At 45.6% G+C, this 25,051-nt stretch overlaps 1 protein-coding gene across 3 annotated transcripts in view; it reads right to left on the reverse strand.

Annotated features, from left to right (window-relative positions):
- The window catches only part of CACNA1A (calcium voltage-gated channel subunit alpha1 A), a 307,922-nt gene that overhangs the window by 122,575 nt on the left and 160,296 nt on the right, over positions 1–25,051 (reverse strand). For 2 of the 3 annotated variants that reach the window (XM_030935869.1, XM_030935870.1), the window contains exons 7-11: positions 16,634–16,737; positions 15,254–15,369; positions 13,746–13,802; positions 13,639–13,641; positions 11,152–11,241 (exon numbers count right to left, since the gene is read on the reverse strand). In XM_030935869.1, coding sequence (XP_030791729.1) covers positions 11,152–11,241; positions 13,639–13,641; positions 13,746–13,802; positions 15,254–15,369; positions 16,634–16,737 — 370 coding nt within the window. The remainder of the gene's footprint in view (positions 1–11,151; positions 11,242–13,638; positions 13,642–13,745; positions 13,803–15,253; positions 15,370–16,633; positions 16,738–25,051) is intronic. The other variant, XM_030935868.1, reaches the window with a different exon arrangement.

Genomic DNA, 25,051 nt, shown 5'->3' on the forward strand with positions numbered 1-25,051 from the left:
AGCCCCCACTCCTGCTGGAGCCACACTGAAAACCTGGCTTAATCACCAACCAGCAGATGACCTTGGGCAAGCCACTTTGGTAAAATGGAGACAACCACAGTTCCTACCTCAGAGGGCCATTCAAAGGCATAAATGAATTAATACATCTTAGCATGATGCCTGGTATACCTTATGATTACTGGATATAAATCTTCTAGTATAACCTCAAGAGCTGAAATAATGACTAGGTTCACGTGCCAGCCATTGAGAAAGTCTTTCCTGATCACTCAGCCTGGAGACACATCCCCACAACAGGTGTACCCTTCACTGGGAAGGGAGAGGGAAATGAATATTAATTGAACACCTACTAAGTGCTAGACCCCATGCTAGGTACTGTCACGTCTATAGTTGAATTTCATGCTCACTTTGACCCATGTTCCCTTTTTCTATACATTCCTGTCTCTCATTTTTCTCTGTGGTCTGGAATTATAATTGCAGACAGCCTCTGGATTTTTAAAAATCATTTTCAAGAGATATTTTATTCAACTCAATATATCCAAAATATTATCATTTCAACATGGAATCAATATTAAGATGAATTCAAAAGATATTTTAGGCCAGGTGCGGTGGCTCAAGCCTGTAATCCCAGCACTTTGGGAGGCCGAGACGGGCGGATCACGAGGTCAGGAGATCGAGACCATCCTGGCTAACACGGTGAAACCCCGTCTCTACTAAAAAATACAAAAAACTAGCCAGGCGAGGTGGCGGGCGCCTGTAGTCCCAGCTACTCGGGAGGCTGAGGCAGGAGGATGGCGTAAACCCAGGAGGCGGAGCTTGCAGTGAGCTGAGATCCGGCCCCTGCACTCCAGCCTGGGCGACACAGCGAGACTCCATCTCAAAAAAAAAAAAAAAAAAAAAAAAAAAAAAAAAGGAAAGGTACAGTAAAAACAGTATAAAAGAGAAAAGATGTTCAGCTGCACAGGGTACTTAGCATGAATGGAGCTTGCAGGACTGGAAGTTACTCTTGGTGAGGGAGTGAGTGAGTGGTGAGTGAATGTGAAGACCTAGGATATTATTGTACACTCCTGTATATATTATAAACACTGTACACTCAGGCTTAAAAATAAAAAATAAAAAATAAAAATAAAAAATAAAAATAAAATAAAAAAATAAACTAAAAATAAAAAAATAAAAAAAAATAAAAAAATAAAAAAATAAACCAGGCTTAAAAAATAAAAAAATATTTTTATTTTTTACAAAAAAATAAAGTAATTAGGGCCAGGCACGGTGGCTCATGCCTGTAATCCCAGCACTTTGGGAGGCTGAGGAGGGCGGATCATGAGGTCAGGAGTTCGAGACCAGCCTGGCCAACATGGTGAAACCCCATCTCTACTAAAAACACAAAAATTAGCCAGGCATGGTGGCGCACACCTGTAATCCCAGCTACTCGGGAAGCTGGGGCATGAGAATCGCTTGAACCCGGGGGGCAGAGGTTGCAGTGAGCTGAGATCGTGCCACTGCATTCCTGCCTGGGCCACAGAGCAAGACTCTGTCTTGGAAAAAAAAAAAGTAACCGTACTCATGCTACAACATTATGACAGCTATGATGTCACTAAGTTATAGGAATTTTCAGCTCCATCATATTATCTTATGGGTTCACAATTATATATATCCTCTGTCATTGACCAAAATGTCATTATGCAGCATATGACTGTAGCTGCTGCCCATATTGTGGGCTGAACTGTGTCCCCCAGAAAGGTTTGTTGAAGCCCTAATCCCTGGTACCAGCAAAAGTGGCCTTATTTGAAAATAGAGTCTTTGCAGGTGGTAATCAAGTTAAGATGAGGTCAAACTTAATTAGAGTGGGTCGTAAATCCAACGACTGGTGTCTTTAGAAGAGGAGAAGCAGGCTGGGCACTGCGGGTTCACGCCTGTAATCCCAGCACTTTGGGAGGCCAAGGCAGGCGGATCTCTTGAGGTCAGGAGTTCAAGATCAGTCTGGCCAACCTGGCAAAACCCTGTCTCTACTAAAAATACAAAAATTAGCTGGGCGTGGTGGTGCACGCCTGTAATCCCAGCTACTCAGGAGGCTGAGGTGGGAGGACTGCATGAGCCTGGGAGTTGAGGTTGCAGTGAGCCGTGATCGTGCCATTGCACTCCAGCCTGGGTGATAGAGTGACACTTGTCTCAGAAAAAAAAAAAGAAAAAAAAAAAAAGGAAAAGAAATGGCATAGAGACACACAGAAAGAAGACCATATGACAACAGAGGCAGAGATTGGAATTACGCATCTATGAACTGAGGAACACCAAGGATTGCTGGCAGCACCAGAAACTAAGAAAATGGCATGGAACAAATTCTCCCCTAAAACCTTCTGAGGGAACATGGTGGCTCTGCTGACACCTTGATTTCAGTTTGGACTTCTGGCCCCCAGAACTGTGAGAGAAGAAATTTCTGTTGTTTTAAGCCACTGGGTTTGTGACACTTTGTAATGGCAACTCTGGGAACTTGAAACCACCCATATGGAGCCTGTATTATTAAAACCACGTAAATGGATCCCCTTTCCCCCACATCCTCGCCAGCACTTGTTAGGATTTGTCTTTTTTTTTGTTTTTTGAGATGGAGTCTCACTCTGTCACCCAGGCTGTAGTGCAGTGGCGTGACCTCTGCAAACTGCAACCTCTGCCTCCTGATTTAAGCAATTCTCCTGCCTCAGCCTCCTGAGTAGCTGGGACTACAGGTGTGCACTACTGCACCTGGCTAATTTTTGTATTTTTAGTAGAGACGGGGTTTCACCATGTTGGTCAGCCTGCTTCTCCTCTTATAAAGACAGCAGTCGTTGGATTTAGGACCCACCCTAATTACGTTTGACCTCATCTTAACTTGCTTACCACAAGCAAAGACCCTATTTTCATGTAAGGCCACATTCGCAGGTATCAGAGGTTAGGACTTCAACAAACCTCAGTTGTCTTTTTGATGATAGCTACTCTAGGCTGGGCATGGTGTCTCACACCTGTAATCCTGGCACTTTGGGAGGCCAAGGAGGGCAGCTGATTTGAGGTCAGGAGTTCAAGACCAGCCTGACCAACATAGTGAAACCCTATCTCTACTAAAATACAAAAGTTAGCTGGGCATGGTGGCGTGTGCCTGTAATTTCAGCTACTCAGGAGGCTGAGGCAGGAGAATCCCTTGAACCCAGGAGGGACAGGTTGCAGTGAGCTGAAATCACGTCACTGCACTCCAGCTTGGGCAACAGAGTGAGACTCTCTCTCAACAAACAAACAAACAAACAAAAAATAAAATATACAGCTACTCTAACAGATGTGAGGTGATAGCTGATGGTGATTTTGATTTGCATTTCTCTGATGATGAGTGATGTTCAGCATTTTATTCATATACCTGTTGGTCACTTGTATGTTTTTTCTTTTGGGATACATATGTTCAGATCCTTTGCACATTTTTATTTTTTTTATTTATTTATTTATTATTTTTTATTTTTTATTTTTTTTGAGACGGAGTCTCGCTCTGTCGCCCAGGCTGGAGTGCAGTGGCACGATCTCGGCTCACTGCAAGCTCCGCCTCCCGGGTTTACGCCATTCTCCTGCCTCAGCCTCCCGAGTAGCTGGGACTACAGGCGCCCACCATCTCGCCCGGCTAGTTTTTTGTATTTTTTTTAGTAGAGACGGGGTTTCACCGTGTAGACCAGGATGGTCTCGATCTCCTGACCTCGTGATCCACCCGTCTCGGCCTCCCAAAGTGCTGGGATTACAGGCTTGAGCCACCGCACCCGGCCACATTTTTATTTTTTATTTCGAGACAGGGTTTCATTCTGTCACCCAGGGTGGAGTGCAGTGATGCAATGTCAGCTCACTGCAACCTCCTCCTCCTGGGCTCAAGGGATCCTCACATCTCAGCCTCCCGAATAGCTGTCTTTGCTCTTTTTTAATTGGATTATTTGTTTTCTTGCTGTTGAGTTGTTTGAGTTCCTTATGTATTTTGGATATTAGCTCCTTATCACAAGTATTGTTTGCAAACATTTCCTCACATTCCTTAGGTTGTCTCTTCCCTCTGCTGAATGTTTCCTTTGCTGTGCACAAACTTTTTAGTTTGATATGATCCCATTTGTCCATTTTTGCTTCTGTTGCCTGTGCTTTTGAGGTCCTGTCCAAAAAAATCATTCCCGAGACCAATGCCGTGCAGCTTTCTCCCTATGTTTTCTCAGAGCATCTTTACCATTTCAGATGTGACATTTAAGTCTTTTCAGAACATCTGCACTCCCACGTTCGCTTCAGCATTATTCACAATAGCCAAAATACGGAAGCAAACTAAGTGTCTCACAATGGATGAATGGATAAAGAAAATGTGGTATATGTACAAATAGAGTATTATACAGCCCTAAAAAGAAGGAAATCCTGTAATGTGTGACAACATGGATAGAAATGGAGGAGTAAAATAAGCTGGCACAGAAAGACAATTACGGTATGATCTCACATGTGGGAGCTTAAAAGTAAAACAAATCGATCTCATAGAAAGAGCAGGAAGGTGGTTCCTGGAGGCTACAGGGGAGGAGGAGGGATTGAGAAAGAGAAGATGTTGATCAAAGGGTGTAAGTTAGAGTTAGACTGGAGGAGTAAGTTTTAGTGATCTATTACATTGCATTGCATTGCATTTAGTGATGCATTAGTACATTACTGTGTATTTATATTGCATTATTAATGTGTTGTGTATTTCAAAATTGCTAAGAGATTTTTAATGCCTTCCCTACACACAAAAAAATGGTGAGATGGTGAGGTGATAGATGTGTTAACTAGCATGACTGAATCATTCTATGATATATACATATATTAAAACATCACACTGTACCCCATAAATATACACAATTACCATTTGTCAGCTGCAAATAAATTAATTTAAAAATCATGCCTGTAATCCCAGCACTTTGGGAAGCCAGGGCAGGAGGATCACTTGAGGCCAGGAGTTTGAGACCAGCCTGGGCAACATAGCCAGACCCCATCTCAACAACAACAACAACAAATTAGCTGGGTGTGGTGGCACCTGTAGTCCCAGCTATTTGAGAGGCTAAGCTGGGAGGATCGCTTGAGCCCAGGAGCTCCAGGCTGCAGAGAGCTATGATCATACCACTGCACTCCAGCCTGAGTGACAGAGCAAGAACCTACCTCTAAAACCAAATTTAAAAAATCATCTAAATGGGATCTGGTTTTCCTAAAAAAGCAGAGTTACGATGGCAGCTTCCATTCATATGGCTCAACTTTTTTTGTTTTGTTTTCATATGTTCCACATTTTACTTATTTATAATTGTTTTTTTCTCCTCCTCCTCTTCCTCTTCTTCCTTTCCTCCTCCTCCTCTTCTTCTTCTCCTTCTCCTTCTTCTTTTTTCTTCTTCTTCCTTCCTCTTCCTCCTCCTCTTTCTCCTCTTCCTCCTCCTCCTCCTCTTCCTCTTCCTCTTCTTCCTCTTCCTCTTCTTCTTCTTCTAAATACAGGGTAGGTACATTGGCTCACACCTGCAATCCTAACACTTTGGGAGGCCAACGCAAGAGGCTCGTTTGAAGCCAGGGGTTTGAGACCAGCCTGGGCAATGTAGCGAGACCCTGTCTCTGTCAAGTATTAGCTGGGCATTGTGGCATGCGTCTGTAGCCTTAAATGATCCTCTCACCTTGGCCTTCCAAAACGTTGGGATTACAGGCGTGAACCACCATACTTGGCCTATATTGTTGCATTCTTTACAGAAATAAATAAAGGCTCACTCTATTACCCAGGCTGGAGTGCAGATCTTGGCTCACTGCAACCTCCATTTCCCAGGTTAAGTGATACCTCTGCCTCTCGAGTAGCTGGGATTACAGGTGCCCACCTCCACGCCCAGACGATTTTTGTATATTTATTAGAGACAAAGTTTCACCATTTTGGCCAGGCTGCTCTTGAACTCCTGGCCTCAAGTCATCTGCCCGTCTTGGCATCCCAAAGTGCTGGGATTACAGGTGTGAGCCACTATGCCCAGCCATACTGTTATTTTTCTTTTTAAAATTATTATTCATTTATTATTATTCATAAAATTTGCCAGATACAGGCTGTATCTATTTATAGTGCACAACATGATATTTTGGCCATATGTATACACTATGGAATGGCTCAGGTGAGCTCGTTAACGTATGCATTACCACATATGCTTATCACTTTTCTCATGGTGAGAACGCTTAAAATCTACTCTCTGAGCAATTTTCTTTTTTTTTTTTTTTTTTTGGGGGGGCGGAGTCTCGCTCTGTCGCCCGGGCTGGAGTGCAGAGGCCGGATCTCAGCTCACTGCAAGCTCCGCCTCCCGGGTTTACGCCATTCTCCTGCCTCAGCCTCCTGAGTAGCTGGGACTACAGGCGCCCGCCACCTCGCCCGGCTAGTTTTTGTATTTTTTAGTAGAGACGGGGTTTCACCGTGTTAGCCAGGATGGTCTCGATCTCCTGACCTCGTGATCCGCCTGTCTCGGCCTCCCAAAGTGCTGGGATTACAGGCTTGAGCCACTGCGCCCGGCCTCTCTGAGCAATTTTCAAGTATACATTACATTGTTATTAATACAGTCACCATGCTGTACAATAGATCCCTTGAATGTATTCCTCCAGTCTAAATGAAATTTGATATCCTGCCAGGTGCAGTGGCTCACACCTGTAATCCCAGCACTTTCGGAGGCTGAGGTGGGTGGATCACTTGAGGTCAGGAGTTTGAGACCAGCCTGGCCAACATGGTGAAACCCCATCTCTACTAAAAATACAAAAATTGGCCAGGCCTGGTGGTGTGCACCTGTAGTCCCAGCTACTTGGGAGGCTGAGGTGGGAGAATCACTTGAACCTGGAAGGCAGAGGTCACAGTGAGCCGAGATCACGCCACTGCACTCCCACCTGGGCGACAGAGTAAGACTCCATCTCAAAAAAAAAGAAAAAAAAATTGATATTCTTTCAGCAACATGGCTCAACTTTCCATGTAAATGATTCAAGTTCCTTATTTCAGCAGTAAGTTCATCAATTAGAAATGAACCTGCTTTACAATGCGTTTATCAACTGATTCAACAACACAGTAGAATCATCAATTATATAAGACCCCGTGTGGGTCAGGTGTGGTGGCTCACGCCTGTTATCCCACTGCTTTGGGAGGTGGAGGTAGGAGTATCGTTTGAGACCGGGAGTTTGAGACCAGCCTAGGCAATATATCGAGAGCCCATCTCTATTAAAAAATATAAAAAACTTAGCTGAGTGTAGCAGCCTACACCTGTCGTCCCAGCTACTAGGGAGGCTGAGGTGGGAGGATCACTTGAGTCCAAGGGTTTGAGGCTGCAGTGAGGTATGACTGCACCACTGCACTCTAGGCTGGGCAACAGGGCAAGACACTGTCTCAAAAGAAAAAGTGTGTGTATTGTGGTACAATGTGAATGTGAACGCAAACACCACAAAGCTCTCACCTTACTTTGAAATATGCATTACTGTATTATTACATTCTTTTTTCTTTTTTTTTTTTGAGATGAGGTCTCTGCCACGCAGGCTAGAGTGCAGGGGCATGCCGCGGCTCACTGCAGCTTTGACCTTCTGGGCTCAGGTGATCCTCCCACCTCAGCCTCACGAGCAGCTGGGACTACAGGCGTGTGCCACAATGCCCAGCTAACATTTGATAGAGACAAGGTCTCACTATGTTGCCCAGGCTGGTCTGAAACTCCTGGTCTCAAACGATCCTCCCACCTCGGCCTCCCAAAATGTTGGGATTACAGGCATGAGCCACCACACCCTGCCTGTATTATTGCATTCTTTACATAAATAAATAAAGGTAAATGTGATTCCTTGCCAGAATCCTGGAATTCCAGAGATCTCTTTTGGGGTGGTCTAGAAAACCAATGGCTAGACTGGGGACTCTTTGTCTTTTTGAGTAATCAGGCTGATGAGGTAGGTTTTGGTGGATTTGCCTGTAGCAAACGTGGCTACGAAATAACAAGCCACTGGCCTGGGTTTTGGGTCTGTTTAGAAAGCTGCAAGGTCACCTGCCTTGTTAACGGAGGTAGAGGCTGCAGTGGCAGCCAGCTGATATGGCGCCATTGTCCTCCAGCCTGGGTGCTATAGCAAGACTCCATCTCAAAAACAAAAACAAAAAATATATATATACATACACACACACACACACACACACACATACACACACATACACATGCAGATTTTTTTTTTTGATGGAGTTTCACTCTTGTTGCCCAGGCTGGAGGGCAGTGGCATCATCTCAGCTCACTGCAGCCTCCGCCTCCCAGTTGCAAGCGATTCTCATGCCTCAGCCTCGCGAGTAGCTGGGATTACAGGCACACGCCACCACACCCACTTAATTTTTGAATTTTTAGTACAGATAGGGTTTCACCATGTTGGCCAGGCTGGTCTCCTACTCCTGACCTTAAGCAATCCGCCTGCTCGGCCTCCCAAAGTGCTGGGATTACAGGCGTGAGCCACCACGCCCGGCCAACAAAGCAGATTTTTAAGAATTAATGTTACTTATTTTTTTTACAGACAGGTCCTCACTCTGTTGCCCAGGCTGCAGTGAAGTGGCACAATCATAGCTCACTGCAACCTTGAACTCCTGGGTTCAAGAAATCCTCCTGCCTCAGCTTCCCAGTAGGTGGGACTATAGGCGTGTGTGCCATAATGCCTGGTTAAGTTTTTAAACATTTTGTTTTTCAGAGATGGAGTCTTGTTATGTTGCCCAGGCTGGTCTTGAACTCCTGGCCTCAGGAGATCCTTCTTCACTGGCCTCCCAAAGCAGTGGGATTACAGGCGTGAGCCGCTGTGCGTGGCCATAAAACAGATTTTAAAATAATGGAAGTAACCTAACATGTGAGACAGACATAATTGATCAAATACACCAGACACCACTGAGCGCTCCAATTCTTGACATTTGCTTACAGGAGATTAAACAGATGCACACACAAGTGGAAGTAGAACGAGTTCTCCATTACAAGAAAAAGCGTGTTTTGGCTGGAAATTAAAAATGCAAATGAAAACAAGCTTTAAGGTTTCATTACAAACCCTCTTAACTGGGAAAGGAAATTAAATTGGTAATATTTGATGGCCTGGGTGGGGAATCCACAAACATATGCATACTTGGCAGGGTTTATAAATGGGCTCCATGTTTTTGAAACTCAGAATGGCTCTTTGAATAATGAGTTGAAAAGCTGTTAATATCTTTGATCCTATAATTATCTCCAAGGAAATACACCCAAAGGGTGGAGGGGGGGGAGTCATTGTACGTAAATGTGCACAGCAGGTGCTCTTCGTAAGAGAAATGACTGGAAACAACTCAAACACCCTATAAAAGAACTATGGCTAAACAAGCCATAGTGTATCCACCCTACGAGATATGTGATCGCAATGGAAATTATGCCTAAACTCAGCAATAAGGCTATAAACTAGGGGTGAGCGAAAAAAAGGGAATATGAAATAGACCAGAAACTATGGATCAGAAACACATGGATGTGCTAACTGCTCTCCTTCCTCCACTTCTTTCCCTCCCTCTCTTCCTCCCTTCCTCTTTCTCTTGCCATCCTTTCTTCCTCTAAATTGCGGCCACACAGTTTTCCAAGCAGCCTAAATTCCTTATCTCCTCAATCTTATTCCAGTCTTATTTCTTCTGCCTGGATGCTCTTCTTTCCATTAAAAACAAAAATCCGGCCGGGTGCGGTGGCTCAAGCCTGTAATCCCAGCACTTTGGGAGGCCGAGATGGGCGGATCACGAGGTCAGGAGATCGAGACCATCCTGGCTAACACAGTGAAACCCCGTCTCTACTAAAAAAAATACAAAAAGCTAGCCGGGCGAGGTGGCGGGCGCCTGTAGTCCCAGCTACTCGGGAGGCTGAGGCAGGAGAATGGCGTGAACCCGGAAGGCGGAGCGTGCAGTGAGCTGAGATCCGGCCACTGCACTCCAGCCCGGGCGACAGAGCGAGACTCCGTCTCAAAAAAAAAAAAAAAAAAAAAATCCATTAAAGAACAACAACAACAATACATTCTCACTTTAGAAGGTCACGATCAACATAGTCACAGCTAATGAATCAATAGGACAGAGGAGTGAGAAGGGAAAGAATAAGTGTTCCCTCTTTCCTCAAACTCTGGCTCTTGTGGTGGCAAAGGTCTGAGCCCTGCCTCTCACACTGTTTGTTCTGCTATTACCACCACGGTGATCTCCTACCCATCCTTCAGTTTCCAGCTTAAACATCACTTCCTCCGGGTAGCCTTCCCTGACTATTCCCCATCCTTCCAGAGCAAACTAAGCTCAGAGCCTCTCCCTGATGTGCCATTACCATTACAGGTTTATTTGTGTAATTCTCTGTTTAATTTCTATTTCCTGCACTGGACTGTGAGCTCCACGTAGGTAGTGATTTGGTTTGTGTCTTCTTTTTTTTTTTTTTGAGACAGGATCTTGCTCTGTTGCCCAGGCTAGAGGGCAGTGATGAGATCTCAGCTCACTGCAACCTCTGGTTCCCAGGTTCAAGTGATGCTCCCGCCTCAGCCTCCCGAGTGGCTGGGACTACAGGCTAAGTTTTTGTATTTTTAGTAGAGCCAGGGTTTCACCATGTTGGCCAGGCTGGTCTCGAACTCCAGACATCAGGTGACCCGCTCATCTCAGCTTCCCAAAGTGTTGGGATTACAGGCGTGAGCCACCATGCCCAGCCCAGTTTGTGTCTTTTTTTTTTTTTTTTTTCTGTGCCCAGGCTGGAGTGTAGTAACACAATAATGGCTCATTGCAGCCTCCACTTCCCAGGCTCAAGTGATCCTCCCAGTTCAGCCTCCCAAATGCCTGTGTCTTATTTGCAATCAGGCACCTAATATAAGCAGGTCCCCCATGAATACTTCCCGAGTGAGTCACAAACATTCACCAACATGACTGGGAGCTTGGTCCCTGCCAGGTGCCGGTTCGCTATGCTTTACGGGGATCATTTAGTAGAATTCCCACCAAATAATGAGAAGATAGGCACAGATGTTATTTCCATAATGATGTAATCCGCCCCAGGACACACGCACAGGCGGGAAGGGGTGGAGCTGAGACCCAAATCCAGGCAGCACAGTTTGCAAGCCCTCTGCCCCCACCCCACTCCATCCCTAGGACGATAGGTGATGAACAACTGATAGGTGGCAGAGGAAGGGACTCACCCACAGAGGCTATATCAGCCAGCTGATCCTCAGCCTCTTCGGGGTTGAGCAAATCTGTCTTGCTTTTCTTTATGGTGGTTCTCCGCAGAGCTCCAACAATGGAAACATGGCAAGAGAAAAAGACGTTACCCTTTTTGCAACACAGACCATACGGACACAGTGTGTCCTTGGATTTAACTCTCATGGCAACTGTTCTCACAGGAACTAATAGTATACCCATTTTTCAGATGTGTAAACTGAGGTTCAAGGTGGCACTATCACTTTGCTTAAAGGGGTAAAGACAAGAATCTAGTCGGGTTCAGTCCGACTCCAGGTCTGGGCCCTCAGCCACTATTTTCCCTCTGGTTTATTTATTTATTTACTTATTTTTGAGACAGAATCTCGCTCTGTCACCCAGGCTGGAGTGCAGTGGTGTGATCTTGGCTCACTGCAACCTCCGCCTCCTGAGTCCAAGCAATTCTCCTGCCTCAGCCTCCTGAGTAGCTGACACTACAGGCGTGCACCACTATGCCAGGCTAATTTTTGTATTATTAGTAGAGATGCGATTTTGCCGTGTTGGCCAGGGCTGGTCAAACTCTTGACCTCGAGTGATTTGACTGCCTTGGCCTCCGAAAGTGCAAGGATTACAGGCATGAGCTGCCACACTCAGCCTCTATTTTTAAATTCTAAGAAACCTAAGTTTCTTATGAAAACAGTCCACCCCTTGACCAGTAGCATACTTGCTAGGCAGGCTGCAATTTTGGGATTCTACCCTAGTATTCAAGCTATATACCCCTAGGGGCTCCACAGCAGACAGTAAGTTCAGGTGTAGACTTCCAATAAAGAGATTTAGGCAACCCATGGGTAATCTCCCCTCCCCAGCTAAAACAGTAAAATTCATTTTATAATCTTCTGGGACAGAGTGCCAGTTCTTTCATCCCTAAAATCCCTGGGATTTTAAATCAAAAGTCATCACCCCATCTAACCAGTTTTCTTTCTTTTTTTTTGAGACAGAGTCTCACTCTGTCGCCCAGGCTGGAGTGCAGTGGTGTGATCTCGGCTCACTGCAACTTCTGTCTCCCAGGTTCAAGCAATTCTCGTGGCTTAGCCTCCCGAGTAGCTGGGATTACAGGCGTGTGCCATGACATCTAGCTAATTTTTGTATTTTTAGTAGAGATGTGTTTCACCATGATGGTCAGGCTGGTCTTGAACTCCTGGCCTCAAGTGATCCACCCATCTTGGCCTCCCAAAGTGCTGAGATTACAGGCGTGAGCCACCACACCCAGCCCCTGTCTAACCAGCTTTCTAAAGTGTGAGAAGATAAATCTCAAGCAACAAGTTGTGTTTTTCAGGGAGTACTATTATTTTTCTTATTGTTGTTATTATTATATTGCAGGCATATCCTTCTGGCCTATCTCTAAATTCTCTTTTTTCTTTTGAAACAGGGTCTCACTCTGTCACCCAGGCTGGAGTGGAGTGATGCCCGCTGCAACCTTGACCTCTTAGGCTCAAGTGACCCTCTTGCCTCAGCCTCCTGAGTAGCTGGGACCATAGGTGCGTGCGTCACCACATCTGGCTACGTTTTTATTTTTTGTAGAGACGGAACCTCACTATGTTGCCCAAGCTGGTCTTGAACTCCCAGGCTCAAGTGTTCCTCCTGTCTCGGCCTCCCAAAGTGTTGGGATTACAGGTGTGAGCCACAGACCACATCCAGCCCTATCTCTAAATTCTAGTAAACTTTACTTTCATGAAGCCCCAGGTTGGATACACAGTGACTCTTACAGTCTGTCCCCTGACTCCCAGCTATGCTGGGCAGGTTGGGTTTTTGGACCCGTTTTTAATGGTCCCTCCTTTCATATTCAGGTTTCCAGGGGACCATGAATTGACGTCTATACTCCCAGCACTTTGGGAGGCCGAGGTGGGCAGATCACTTGAGGCAAGGAGTTCGAGACCAGCCTGGCCAACATGGCGAAACCCCATCTCTACCAACAATATAAAAATTAGCCATGCATGGTGGCACAAGCCTGTAATCTCAGCTACTCATGAGGCCGAGGCAGGAGAATTGGTTGAACCTGAGAGGCAGAGGTTACAGTGAGGTGAGATCATGCCACTGCACTCCAGCCTGGGTGACACAGCGAGACTCTGTCTCAATTTAAAAAAGAAAAAGGAAAAAAAAAGAAAGTAAGTCATGGTTCTGTCTGGTTAAGTTTCTAACATGGGAGACAGCAGCCTTTCACAGTAAACTGGATTTTTGGTGGGATTATTATTTATTTAGCAAGCAGAAACGTTCTGGCCCTATCCTAGGTGTTACATTTGCCATAATGAGCATCATTCTGAGAAACAATCTCATGATCTAGGGTACTGTTTATATCATACCCATTTTGCAGGTGAGAAAAACCAAGACACAAAGCAGAAAAAACCAGGTCCATGGTTAAAACAAAAAAGTGGAGGCCAGAATAGGGAAACTCTGCATGGAAGTCCTAAAATTCCTCCAGGAGGAACGTCCACCCCCTGCAGGATCCTTAGAGCCAGTCACCTGCTCTCCCCCGACTCCCCACCACAGCTTCTCCCTTCTCCCCTGGGACCCACCCCCGAGGTGGGTTCAGAGCGGTTACCATCAAAGGGATGCCTCTGCTCCCCGTCAGTTTCATCCTCGGCGAGGATCACCTCTTCTGAAGAGGAAGAGCACAGAGTTAAGCTCCCGCATTTGGAGGATGAGTTCTCTCTTGGACCGGGAAGGAGAAAGGTCTGCCCGGCCACCCCCATTCTCCCCTGGCTGATGATGACAGCTCAACCGGCCAAAAGACATGCTGCTGGGTGGTTTCTGACCTCAAGCCCCACCTCTGCAACAGTGGCAAAAGCCAACATTCTCCCCACCTCACGCAAAATAAAAACCAATATCCACACCACAGCTTATAAGCCCCTGCTTGATCTGATCTCCATCACCTTCCTGTCTTCCTCTCCTCCGACTCTTCCCACCTCTCACTCCATTTCACCTGCACTGGCTTCCTTGTTGTGTCTCAAATACGCTCCTAGGTCAGGGCCTTTGCACTTGCTGCCTCTGCCTGGAATGCCCCTTCCCTTGACGTCCCCACAGCTTCCTTCTTCATGTCCTTCAGGTCTCTCTACTCAGAGGTACTTTCTTAGAGAAGCCTTCCCTGACCACCCTGCCTCCAACTTCCTACTCTTTTTTATTCTCTGACACGGAGTCTTGCTCTGTCGCCCAGGCTGGAGTGCAGTGGTGTGATCTCGGCTCACTGTAACTTCTGCCTCCTGGGTTCAAGTAATTCTCCTGCCTCAGCCTCCCGAGTAGCTGGGATTACAGGCACGCGCCACCATGACCAGCTAATTTTTGAATTTTTAGTAGAGACTTGGTGTCACCATGTTGGCCAGGCTCGTCTCGAATGCCTGACCTCAGGAAATCTGCCCGCCTTAGCCTCCCAAAGTGCTGGGATGACAGGCGTGAGCCACTGCGCCCGGCCAACTTCCTACTCTGTTTTATCTTCCTAGTCTTTTATCTTCCTTCTCTGAATTTGGGAATTCCCAATATGAAATGTATTTGTTTGTTTTATCTCTCTCACTAGAATATCTGAGCTCTGAGGGCAGGGATTTGGTGTGTATTGTTTACTCCCATATCCTCAGTGCTTAGATCAGTGCCTGGCACATAGCAGGTACTCCCTAAATGTTTATTAAATTGCTGAACAAATAAATATGTGTCTACCATGTATCAGGCACTGCTCTCCCCAAGTGACTTAGCTGAGATTATTTTACTAAATACTCCAATAGTACTATGACGTAGGCACTATCATTGCCTCCATGTAACAGCTGAGGAAACGGAGGTACAGGGATGTGTAGAGCACAGGTGAAAAGTGGCAGGGCCAGGATGTAAACCAACATCTGATTTCAGAATTCAAGCAATGTGATGTCAGATCCTGGCTTCATCCTAGACTTTTTCATATCAGACCCTGGATTCTTGTTGATAAAATTTGGGACTACCAATTCAGGTTCTGTTTCTCCTCCCATCACGACCCTCCCAGCTTAGCCTTCTCCAAACTGTATGACTCTCTTTGTGCTCCGTGGCCTGGGATCTCCATCCCTGGGCCCCAGGATGAAAGGGCCTCACCTGCTTTTGAGATCCACTCCATGTACCCATTGAGCTCACGTTCAATCTGTTGTTGCCGCCTCAGCTTCAGAAAAGCCCGCCGGTTCTCCACCCGTTCCCTTTCTTTGGCAAACTCCCTGCAGAAGCATAGAAAAGCCAGAGTATGGCTGTTTTGAAAATGTTAGGAAACGTGTGTGTGTACGTGTGTGTGTGTGAGTGTTTGGGGATTCAGAAGTCTCTGGAGGTTAGGAGTTTTCAACAGGAGGAGTCAGGTCTTCTGGGAAAAGACTGGGATATTATAGCGATGGGTGCTTCTGCCAGCTTCACACATTTCCCAACAACTGTGCCTAGGTAAAGAAAAAGGCCAGGCACAGTGGCTCATGTCTGTAATCCCAGCCCTTTGTGAGGCCGAGATGGGAGTATCATTTAAGGCCAGGAATTTGAGACCAGCCTGGACAACACAGTGGGCCCCATCTCTATGAAAAATAAAAAATTTAGCTGGGCATGGTGCATACACCTGTTGCCCTAGCTACTCAGGAGGCTGAGGCAGGAGGATTGCTTGTGCCTAGGAGTTCTAGGTTACAGTGAGCTATGGTCGCCCCACTACACTCCAGTCTGGGTAATAAAGCTAGACACTGTCTCTAAAAAAAAAAAAAAAAAAAAAAAAAAATTAAAGGATAAAACCATGCCATGCCAATCACCACTGGCTGCATACTTCATTCTCATTCTCTTCATACTCTTGGCTAATAATTATTTCTGTCCTCTTTTAAGTTAGACCAATAAGCCCTAGAGCAGGTTGGCTTCTCTGCCATAGGCCCCACCTCTTCCTGTTTCCCTTCCTCCTTTTCCTGTTTGGAACATGAAGTGGCCATCTTGAGGGCATGAGGCAGCCATCTTAGGACCATGAGGTATCCATGAGATTGGAAGCCTCTGGTAAAGATGTCAGAATGGAAAGTTGGAAGAATCTGGGGTTGCTGATGGTCCTATGGAACCACCATACAAGTGCCCAGACTTCTTATGGTAAGAAAAATGAAGCCCATTTATGATTAAGCCAAAAAAATCTTGGGGATAGAGGATAATATGGGTCAGGAAAATACGCTGTTAGAGCATATGCTATGATTTTATATTTGGAAAATGGGGGAGAAGTAAATCCAAACTATTGGTTTTTTTAAAAAAATGTAAAGAAAGTAAAGCCCATATGAACTCCCTCACTGGGTACCCCTAGCAGTACACAACCTCTGCACCTGTACATGGCTTGCTAATAACAGTCTGGTAACCCAAACAAGGGGAGAAGCCTTTTCTCTGTCTAGTGAATGAAAACAAAGCTTCAATGGCCTGTCCTTGGGAAGAAGTTGGCAAAGAGGAGTGAGTGGGATGGGGTGGGGAGTAGCAGAGACTTACCCTGACAGCACACCCAGCACAAGGTTCAGCATAAAAAAGGAGCCGATGATGATGAGGGGGATGAAGTACAACCAGTTCCAAGTGTTCCCTGAGGCATCGTTGCTCTGTAGGGTGTGAGGAGGGAAAGCAGGTGAGAGTTGACTGGGACTCAGATAGAACCTGACAGGTGAGGGATGGGGAAGCTCTTGTTCTCTTATGGCTCTGTCTTAAATGTTCTTGGCTTGTGGAGTTCTGGGGCTGTGGCATCCCAGAGGGGGAAATGGAGGAACATTTTCTGGAGAAAACATCCAAAGGGAAAAGCTCTCTCTTAATTATGTTGTCCTCACATAACATAATTGACCTGGGAATGAGTAAGAAACACAAGAGGACTTTCCAGACCAGAGTCCAGGAGGAGAAGGAAAAAGAAAACGAAACAAAACACAAAACCTACTGAAATGGATTAATTAATCCCTGGTTCCTTCCCTTCTCCCAACACAGTCACAGACTCCCCTTAGAGGAGATGCATGATCACAGGGTCTGATGGCTTGGTGAAATCACCAAGCCAGACAGATGGGCCATGAGCCTTTTCCTCAAGTGTCTCCCTGCTGCATTCCTTGCAGCCTTAATGTCAATCACAAAAAATTCTCAGAAGTTTCAGTTCAATTTTCAAGGGGAAAAAAGAGAGAGAGAGAGGGAGACAGAGAAGAATGATAAAAACCAGCACAGAGAGAGAGAGAGAGAGAGAGAGAGAGAGAGAGAGAGAGAAAAGAATGATAAAACCCAGCACTTACAGAGTATTTATGGTGTGCTGGCACCCTCCTAAGCACATTATGTATGTTAGCTCACTTAGTCATTTAATCCTCATGATGCCTCTATGTTATAATGTCCACGTTACCATTGAGGAAACTGAGGCTCAGAAAGACAAAATCATCAGCCCAAGGTCACAGAGCTATTCAGTAATAGACATGCGATTTGAACTAGCCAGCTGGGCCCCAGAGTCCATGGGCTTAATCTCTGTGCTGGGAAGCCTTGCCTCCAGCTGTCAGGGCAGGGGTAGCCTTTCAATGGTTGATCACCCTGTGACACCTGCAGAATGCAGGCTCTCAAGAGTGGCTTTAAAAGCCCATCTTTAAAAGCATCTATGACACTGCTGCTGCCTAAGAGAAAGGCTAAAATGAGAAAGAAGTTAAGATGAGGTCATTACTACTAGGTGTCTGTGAAACTGTAGAGCAACCAGAACCCTCATAACCTGCCAATCAGAGGGTACCATGCTGTATTCATCTCCTGTGGCTGCTGTAACAAGGAACCACAACCTAGGTGGCTTAAACAACAAAGATTTATTGTCTTACAGTTATAGAGGCCAGAAATCCAAGATCAAGGTGTCAGAAGGGCTGGTTCCTTCTGAGGGCTGTGAGAGAGAATCTGTTTTATCCTTCTCTCCTAGCTTCTGGCGGTTTGCTGGCAATCTTTGCTGATTCTTGGCTTGTAGAGGCATCATCCTGATCTCTGCCTTTGTTTAAGCATGGCATTCTTCCTCTGTGTGTGCCTGTCTCTGTGCCAAAATCTCCCCTTTTTATATGGACACCATCATATTGGATTATGGCCCACCCTAATGATCTCATTTTGGCTATTATGCAGTTTTAAAACTGCAATTACTTTTGCACCAACCTAACAATTACATGTGCAATGAATCCATTTCCAGATAAGGTCACATTCCGAGGTGCTGGGGGTTAGGACTTCAACATATGAATTTTGGGGTGAGACAATAAAACTCATAACACATGGTACAACTACTTGAAAAATTGGTGTTGAGAGTTTCTATACTAAAAGTAATTAGGTCATGCTTAACAATGGACATACGTTCTGAGAAATGTGTCATTAGGTCATTTTGTTGTGCAAACATCATGGAGTGTACTTACACAAGCCTAGACGGTATAGCCTACTACACACCTAGGCTGCATGGTCTAGCCTATTGATCCTAGGCTATAAACCTGTACAGCATGTTATTCTATGGAATACTGTAGGCAATTGTAACTCAATGGTGTATCTAAAAATATCTAAAAACAGAAGAGCTATAGTAAAAATACTGTATGATAATCACTGTTATATATTCGGTCCATTATGGGACCACTGTTATATATTTGATCTGTTGTTCACCAAAATGCCATTATGCAGTGTATGACCATATGTACCTTTGCCAAGACCCAATAATTCTTGGATGGTTACCTATCCAAGATCATTACAATTAGATAGTAATTCTGAATAGTTACCCAACAGAAAGCACACACAAGGACATTCGTAGCAGTGGTATTCATCATAGCCCCAAACTGCAAACAATCCACATTGTTATCAACAGGAGACAGAGGATACATGCAATGAACAATGTCACAGGTCACATGAGATCTTAAAAAGTTAATGTCAAGCAAAAGAAGCCAGACAGAAAACAGCATACATGTAAGATTTCACTTATGCAAAATACAAAAACAGGCTAAACTAGTGAATGATGCTCAAAGTCCTGGTAGGGGTACCCTTGCGGGGAGGTAGTGACTAGGAACTGGATATGATGGGAGGCTCTGGGGCTGAGAAGGTTCTGTTTCCTCATTTGTGGGCTGGTTACATGGGTGTGTTTAGTTTGTGACAATTAATCAAACTCTTCACTTATAATCTGTGGATTTTTCTGTATGTTTATTCTACTTCAATTTTTAAAACTTTTTTTTTTTTTTTTTTTTTTTTTTTTTGAGATGGAGCCTCGCTCTGTCACCCAAGCTGGAGTGCAGTGGTGTGATCTCAGATCACTGCAAACTCTGCCTCCCAAGTTCAAGCAATTCTGCTGCCTCAGCATCCTAAGTAGTTGGGATTACAGGCGCCCACCACCACACCTGGCTAATTTTTGTATTTTTAGTAGCGACAGGGTTTCACCATGTTGGTCAGGCTGGTCTTGAACTCCTGACCTCCTAAGCCGCCTGCTCTAGCCTTCCAAAGTGCTGGGATTACAGGCGTGAGCCACTGAGCTCGGCAAAAAAAATTTTTTTTTAATAGTCAACTTTACCTTAAAAAGAAACAAAATGCTGATACGTGCTGCAACAGGGGTGAACCTTGAGGGCATTATGCTATGTGAAATAAACCAGTCATAAAAGGGAAAATCCTGTATGATTCCATTTATAGGAGGTCCCTAGAGTCATCAGAATCATAAAAACAGAAGGTAGCATGGTGGGTGCCAAGGGCTGGGGGAGGGGGAACAGGAAGTTGGTGTTTACTGGGGACAGAGTTACATTTGGAAGATGGAAACGTTTGGGAGATGGATGGTGGTGATAGTTGCACAGCAATGTGAATGTATTATACTTAATGTCACAGAACTGTATCCTTAACAATGGTTAGGATGGCAACAGTATATTAATGGTTTTGAATAGCTAGAAGGAGGAGCTTGAATGTTCCTAACAGAAAGAAACAATAAAGGTCTGAGAAGATGAATACGCTAATTACCCCAATCTGAGCACTGTGCATTATATGTATTGAAACATCACTATGTACCCCATGAATAAGCACAATTATGACTTGTCAATTAAAAAATATTAAAAAGTTAAAAAAATAATTAGGATGGTAAATTTTATGTCGTGTGGGTTTGCCACGGATACCGAAAAAAAAAAAAAAAAGCCCTGAAAATAAAACTAACCAAGCCAACTTTAATCATGGACACAGACAGGTTCCAGGGACAATGAATGTGCCAGCCACTAGCCCACATCCTTGTTTTAACAGGCCCAGAAATGCCAGTGCTTCGCTTCTGGAAGGTTCTGGGAGAAACAACCGAGTCAGCAGAACCATGGCTGGACAGAAGGCAGCACTGGCTTTATGCTTCTCTCTCTGTCACTGTGGCGGCTGAGGGCTTCTCGTTCCCATTTCTCAGGGCTAAATATAGCCCAGGGAATGAAACTCTGCACCGGCCACCAGTAGGGAGACTGTGAGCCGTCACGAGGAGCAGGCTCAGATGACAGGGACAGGGTGGAAGATGGGGGAGAGGGACACGACTGAACAGGGAAAAGCAACCGAGGCCCTTCCATGCCAAGGCAGCCCGTCCATCTCAGATGCTGCCAACAGGACCCGAATCTGCCCTTGCCTGGGTCCCCGACAGGCTTGGGGACCTCTGGGCACAGGACATGCTACCCAGCAACACAACAGACACACATGGAGGTTTGAACTGTTTGAGCTCATTTAACCCTCTCATGAACCCCAGGAGTGGGTACATAATCATCCCTACCCTCCCAGGTGAGAAAACTGAGGCATAGAGAGGTTTTTTTTTTTTTTTTTTTTTGAGATGGAGTCTCACTCTGTCACCCAGGCTGGAATGCAATGGTGCTATCTTGGCTCACTGCAACCTGCACATTCTGGGTTCAAGCAGTTCTCCTGACTCACCCTCCCAAGTAGCTGGGATTATAGGTGCTTGCCACCATGCCCAGCTAATTTTTCTATTTTTAGTAGAGGCAGGGTTGCACCATGTTGACCAGGCTGGTCTCGAACTCCCGACCTCAGGCGATCCACCCACCTTGGCCTCCCAAAGTGCTGAGATTACAGGTGTGAGCCACCGCGCCTGGCTGAGAGGTCAAATTACATGCCCACAGTTCTGTTGTGGGTTGCAGTCGGTCCCTGCAGAAAGATGCATTGAAGAAGTCCTAACCCCCGGTACCTATGAATTGGAAATACGGTATTTGCAGATGGAATCAAGTCAAGATCAGGTCATTAGGGTGGACCCTTATCCTACCTGATGGGTTTCTTTATAAAAAGGGGACATCTGGGCAGAGTGCAGTGGCTCACATCTGCAGTCCCAGCTACTCAGGAGGCTGAGGTAGGAGGATTGCTTGAGGTCAGGAGTTTGAGGCTGCGGTGAGCTATGATTGCGCCACTGCACTCCAGCCTGGGAGACAGAGCAAGACCCTGTCTCTAAAGTAAATAAATAAATAAACAAATAAATAATAAGAAAAGGAGAAACTTGGGCACAGAGACAGCCTTGCACAGAGGGAGAGGGTCATGTGAAATGGAGATGAAGGCGGAATTAGGGCGATGTGTCTACAAGACAAGGAACACCAAGGATTATTGGGAAACCACCAGAAGCTACGAGAGAGGCAAGAAGGGACTTCAGACCAGGTCTCAGAGGCACCATGGCCCATCTGACCTTGATGATCTGTGGACTCCTGGCCTCCTGAACTGCGAGAGAATAAACAGATTTGTTGTTTTCAGCTACTGTATTTGTGGTTCTTTGTTATGCAAGCTACAGGAAATAAAGGAAGTCACTCAGCTACTAAATGGCAGAGGGGGCCTCCAACCCTCCCACCTCTCTGCTTTTATCTCCTCCCCTTTTCCCTTGCTCACTCCGTTCCAGCCACCTGGCTTCCTTGCAGTTCCTCAGCCACGCCAAGCACAGTCCTACCTCAGGGCCCTTGCACAGGCTGTTCCCCCTGCCTGGAATGCTATTCCCTGAGACTGCTACATGGTTCCCCCTCACCTCCTTCAGGTTTTTTACTCAAATGCCACCTTCTGAGGGAGGTCTCCCCTGATGGCCCTTTACAATTGCATCCCTCATTTCTGGTCCCCACTTCCTGTTTCTTTTTTCCCTTTTGCATTTCACCACTTATACACTTTACTTATTTCTCTTGTTCTCTCGTCTTCCTGGCTGGAATGTCCATTCAACAAGGGCAAGGGGCTTTGTCCTTTTTGTTCCCTCCTGTATTCCTGTATTCCCAGCCCCCTAGGACAACATCTGGCACAGAGTTGGTGCTCAATAAGTGGTGTCTGTTGAATGACTGATTGAGAGTTGGGTCCAAGTTCCCTGCATAGCTCAGATTGTCAACCCCAAGCCAAGTTTCCTCCTGAATTCTCATCTGCACCATCCTCTCTGGGGAGTGGGCTTCTGCTGCCTGATTTTAGAGACACTTTTTCTCTTCCAGACTCATTCAATTATTCAGTTCCATATTCTGCATTCAACAATTCACAGGGAAGAAGTTGGTGGAAGGCTGGGTGCAGTTTTGGATTAGGAGATGGGCTTTCCCTGGTTTGGGGGTGGGGGTGGGTGGATTTTGTTCAGGAGCAAAATGAAAAGTACATTTTACAAGCACAAAGACTGGAGATGCCATGGCTGTTCTACGATAATTCATCAGCAAAGATGGGGTCACAGATCTCCCCTCCTCGTTCTCATCTCCTCTTTGGCAGTTCAAGTTAAGGGAGGGATATGCACAAGTCTAGATTCAGGGAGGAGAGTGGAGGAGGATGGCTTGCTCATTTGTTGAATTCATTAATAATACTGGGAAGGATGTGCTCGAGAGATTGCCTTGTCTTTCTTCCAAGGGCTCAAAGAGTTCTGCTGCCTGGAACACTGTTTCCCATTAAAGCTGCCATCAAATATTTCCAGCAATATGGTGGGATGGTCCTTCCTGGTCCCTTTGGAGTTGGCTGAGGACATGCTAAGTGCTGGTCAATGAGGAGTGAGTGGAAATAGCCATCACTTTGGAGCCAGAGCAGTGAATTTTTAGTGTAGGACCTTCTGGCATTCCTTTTTCCCTTCTGGAAGAGCAAATGGCAATGTTCTAGGTGATTAGCTAGGTCCCAAGTGACTACACTGAACAGAGCCCCCCTTCTTCCCCACTGCCAACCTGCACTGGACATGTAGCATGAGCAGGAAATACATCTGTTGTTAAAAGTCATGGAGGTTTTGGGGATGTTTGTTACTGCAGCATAACTTGGCTGCCCTGACCAATACATCTTTCTAATTAATTTTTTATATTTTGTAGAGAGGGGTCTCTGTGTTGCCCAGGCTGATCTTGAACTCCTGGAGTCAAGTGATCCTCCTGCCTCAGCCTCCCAAAGTGCTGGGATTACAGGCATGAACCACTACACCCAGCCAGATTGATACAGTTTGATATCTCCATAGTTTGCTCCTTCACCTCTTTTTTTTTTTTTTTCAGATGGAGTCTTGCTCTGTTGCCCAGCCTGGAGTGCAATGGTGTGATCTCAGCACACTGCAGCCTCTACCTCCTGGGTCCAAGCAATTCTCTGCCTCAGCCTCCTGAGTAGCTGGGATTACAGGCACCCACCACCATGTCCAGCTAATTTTTGTATTTTTTAAAATAGAGACAAGATTTCACCATGTTGATCAGGCTGGTCTCGAACTCCTGACCTCAGGTGATCCACCTGCTTCGGCCTCCCAAACTGCTGGCATTACAGGCATGAGCCCCTGCACCCAGCCTCCTTCTGGTCTTTCTTAAATGCCAACTTCTGATTGACTCTTTTATGGATCCCATGAGGCAGGTGAGAAAGTGTCTGTCTCCTGCATGTCTGATGGAGAACATACATTCTTCTCATCAGCACCTGGACATTTTCCAAGATAGACCGCATGTTAGGCCACAAAACAAGTCTCAACAAATTCTAAAATACTGGAATTCTGTCAAGTATCTTCTTGGACTACCCTGGGGTAAAACTAGAAATGAATACCAGGAAAAATTCAGAAACGATGGAAATATATGGCTATTAAACAACATGCTCCTGAATGACCATTGGGTCAGTGAAGAAATTAAGATGGAAATTTAAAAACTTTTTGAAACGAATGAAAATACAGACACAACACACCAATACCTGTGAGATGCAGCAGAAGCAGTGCTGAGGGAAGTTTACACTTGATCTTAGCTAAAGGGCCAAGAAGCAATTAAGAGGGAAGTGTATAGCATCAGATATCTACATCACAAAAAGTAGAGGCCGGATGTGGTGGCTCACGCCTGTCATCCCAGCACTTTAGGGGGCTGAGGCAGGAGGATCTCTTGAGCTAGGGGTTTGAGACCAGCCTGGGCAACACAGTGAGACCCCTGTCTCTAAAAAATAAAAATAAAAAAAATTAGCTGGGTGTGGTGCTGTGTACCAGTCGTCCCAGCTACTGAGGATGCTGAAGTGAGAGGTTCGCTTGAGCCCAGGAGGCAGAGGTTGCAGTGAACCAAGATCACGCCACTGTACTCCAACCTGGGCACCACAGTGAGACTGTCTCAAAAAAGTAAAAAAACCAAACAAACAAAAAACTACAAATTAAGAACCCAACACGTACCTCAAGGAGCCAGAAAAGCAAGAACAAACCAAACCCAAAGTTAGCAGAAGAAAGGTCAAGTTCAAGATCACAATCAGTCAATTATTTCCGTTCTCTGAACCTCTGCCTGGAGCAACTCTGCCTTTAGGTCTTTGCTTGGCCAATTTCTTCTTATCACTCAACCCTTAGATCCACTGTGGCCCCGTCAGAGAAGCCTTCTTGGACCTCTCAGTCAAAAGGACTTGCCCCTTCCTGCAGCTCAGCCAGACATCTCATTCTCTTCCCAGCACGTTCCACTGTCTGAATCATCTTGTCAACTTATGCACTTCAAGATTGTCATCTTGAACATCAGCTCCTCGACGGTAGAGATTTTCCTGTCT

The sequence above is a fragment of the Rhinopithecus roxellana genome, chromosome 8 (assembly GCF_007565055.1).
Source record: "Rhinopithecus roxellana isolate Shanxi Qingling chromosome 8, ASM756505v1, whole genome shotgun sequence".
NCBI lineage: Eukaryota > Metazoa > Chordata > Mammalia > Primates > Cercopithecidae > Rhinopithecus > Rhinopithecus roxellana.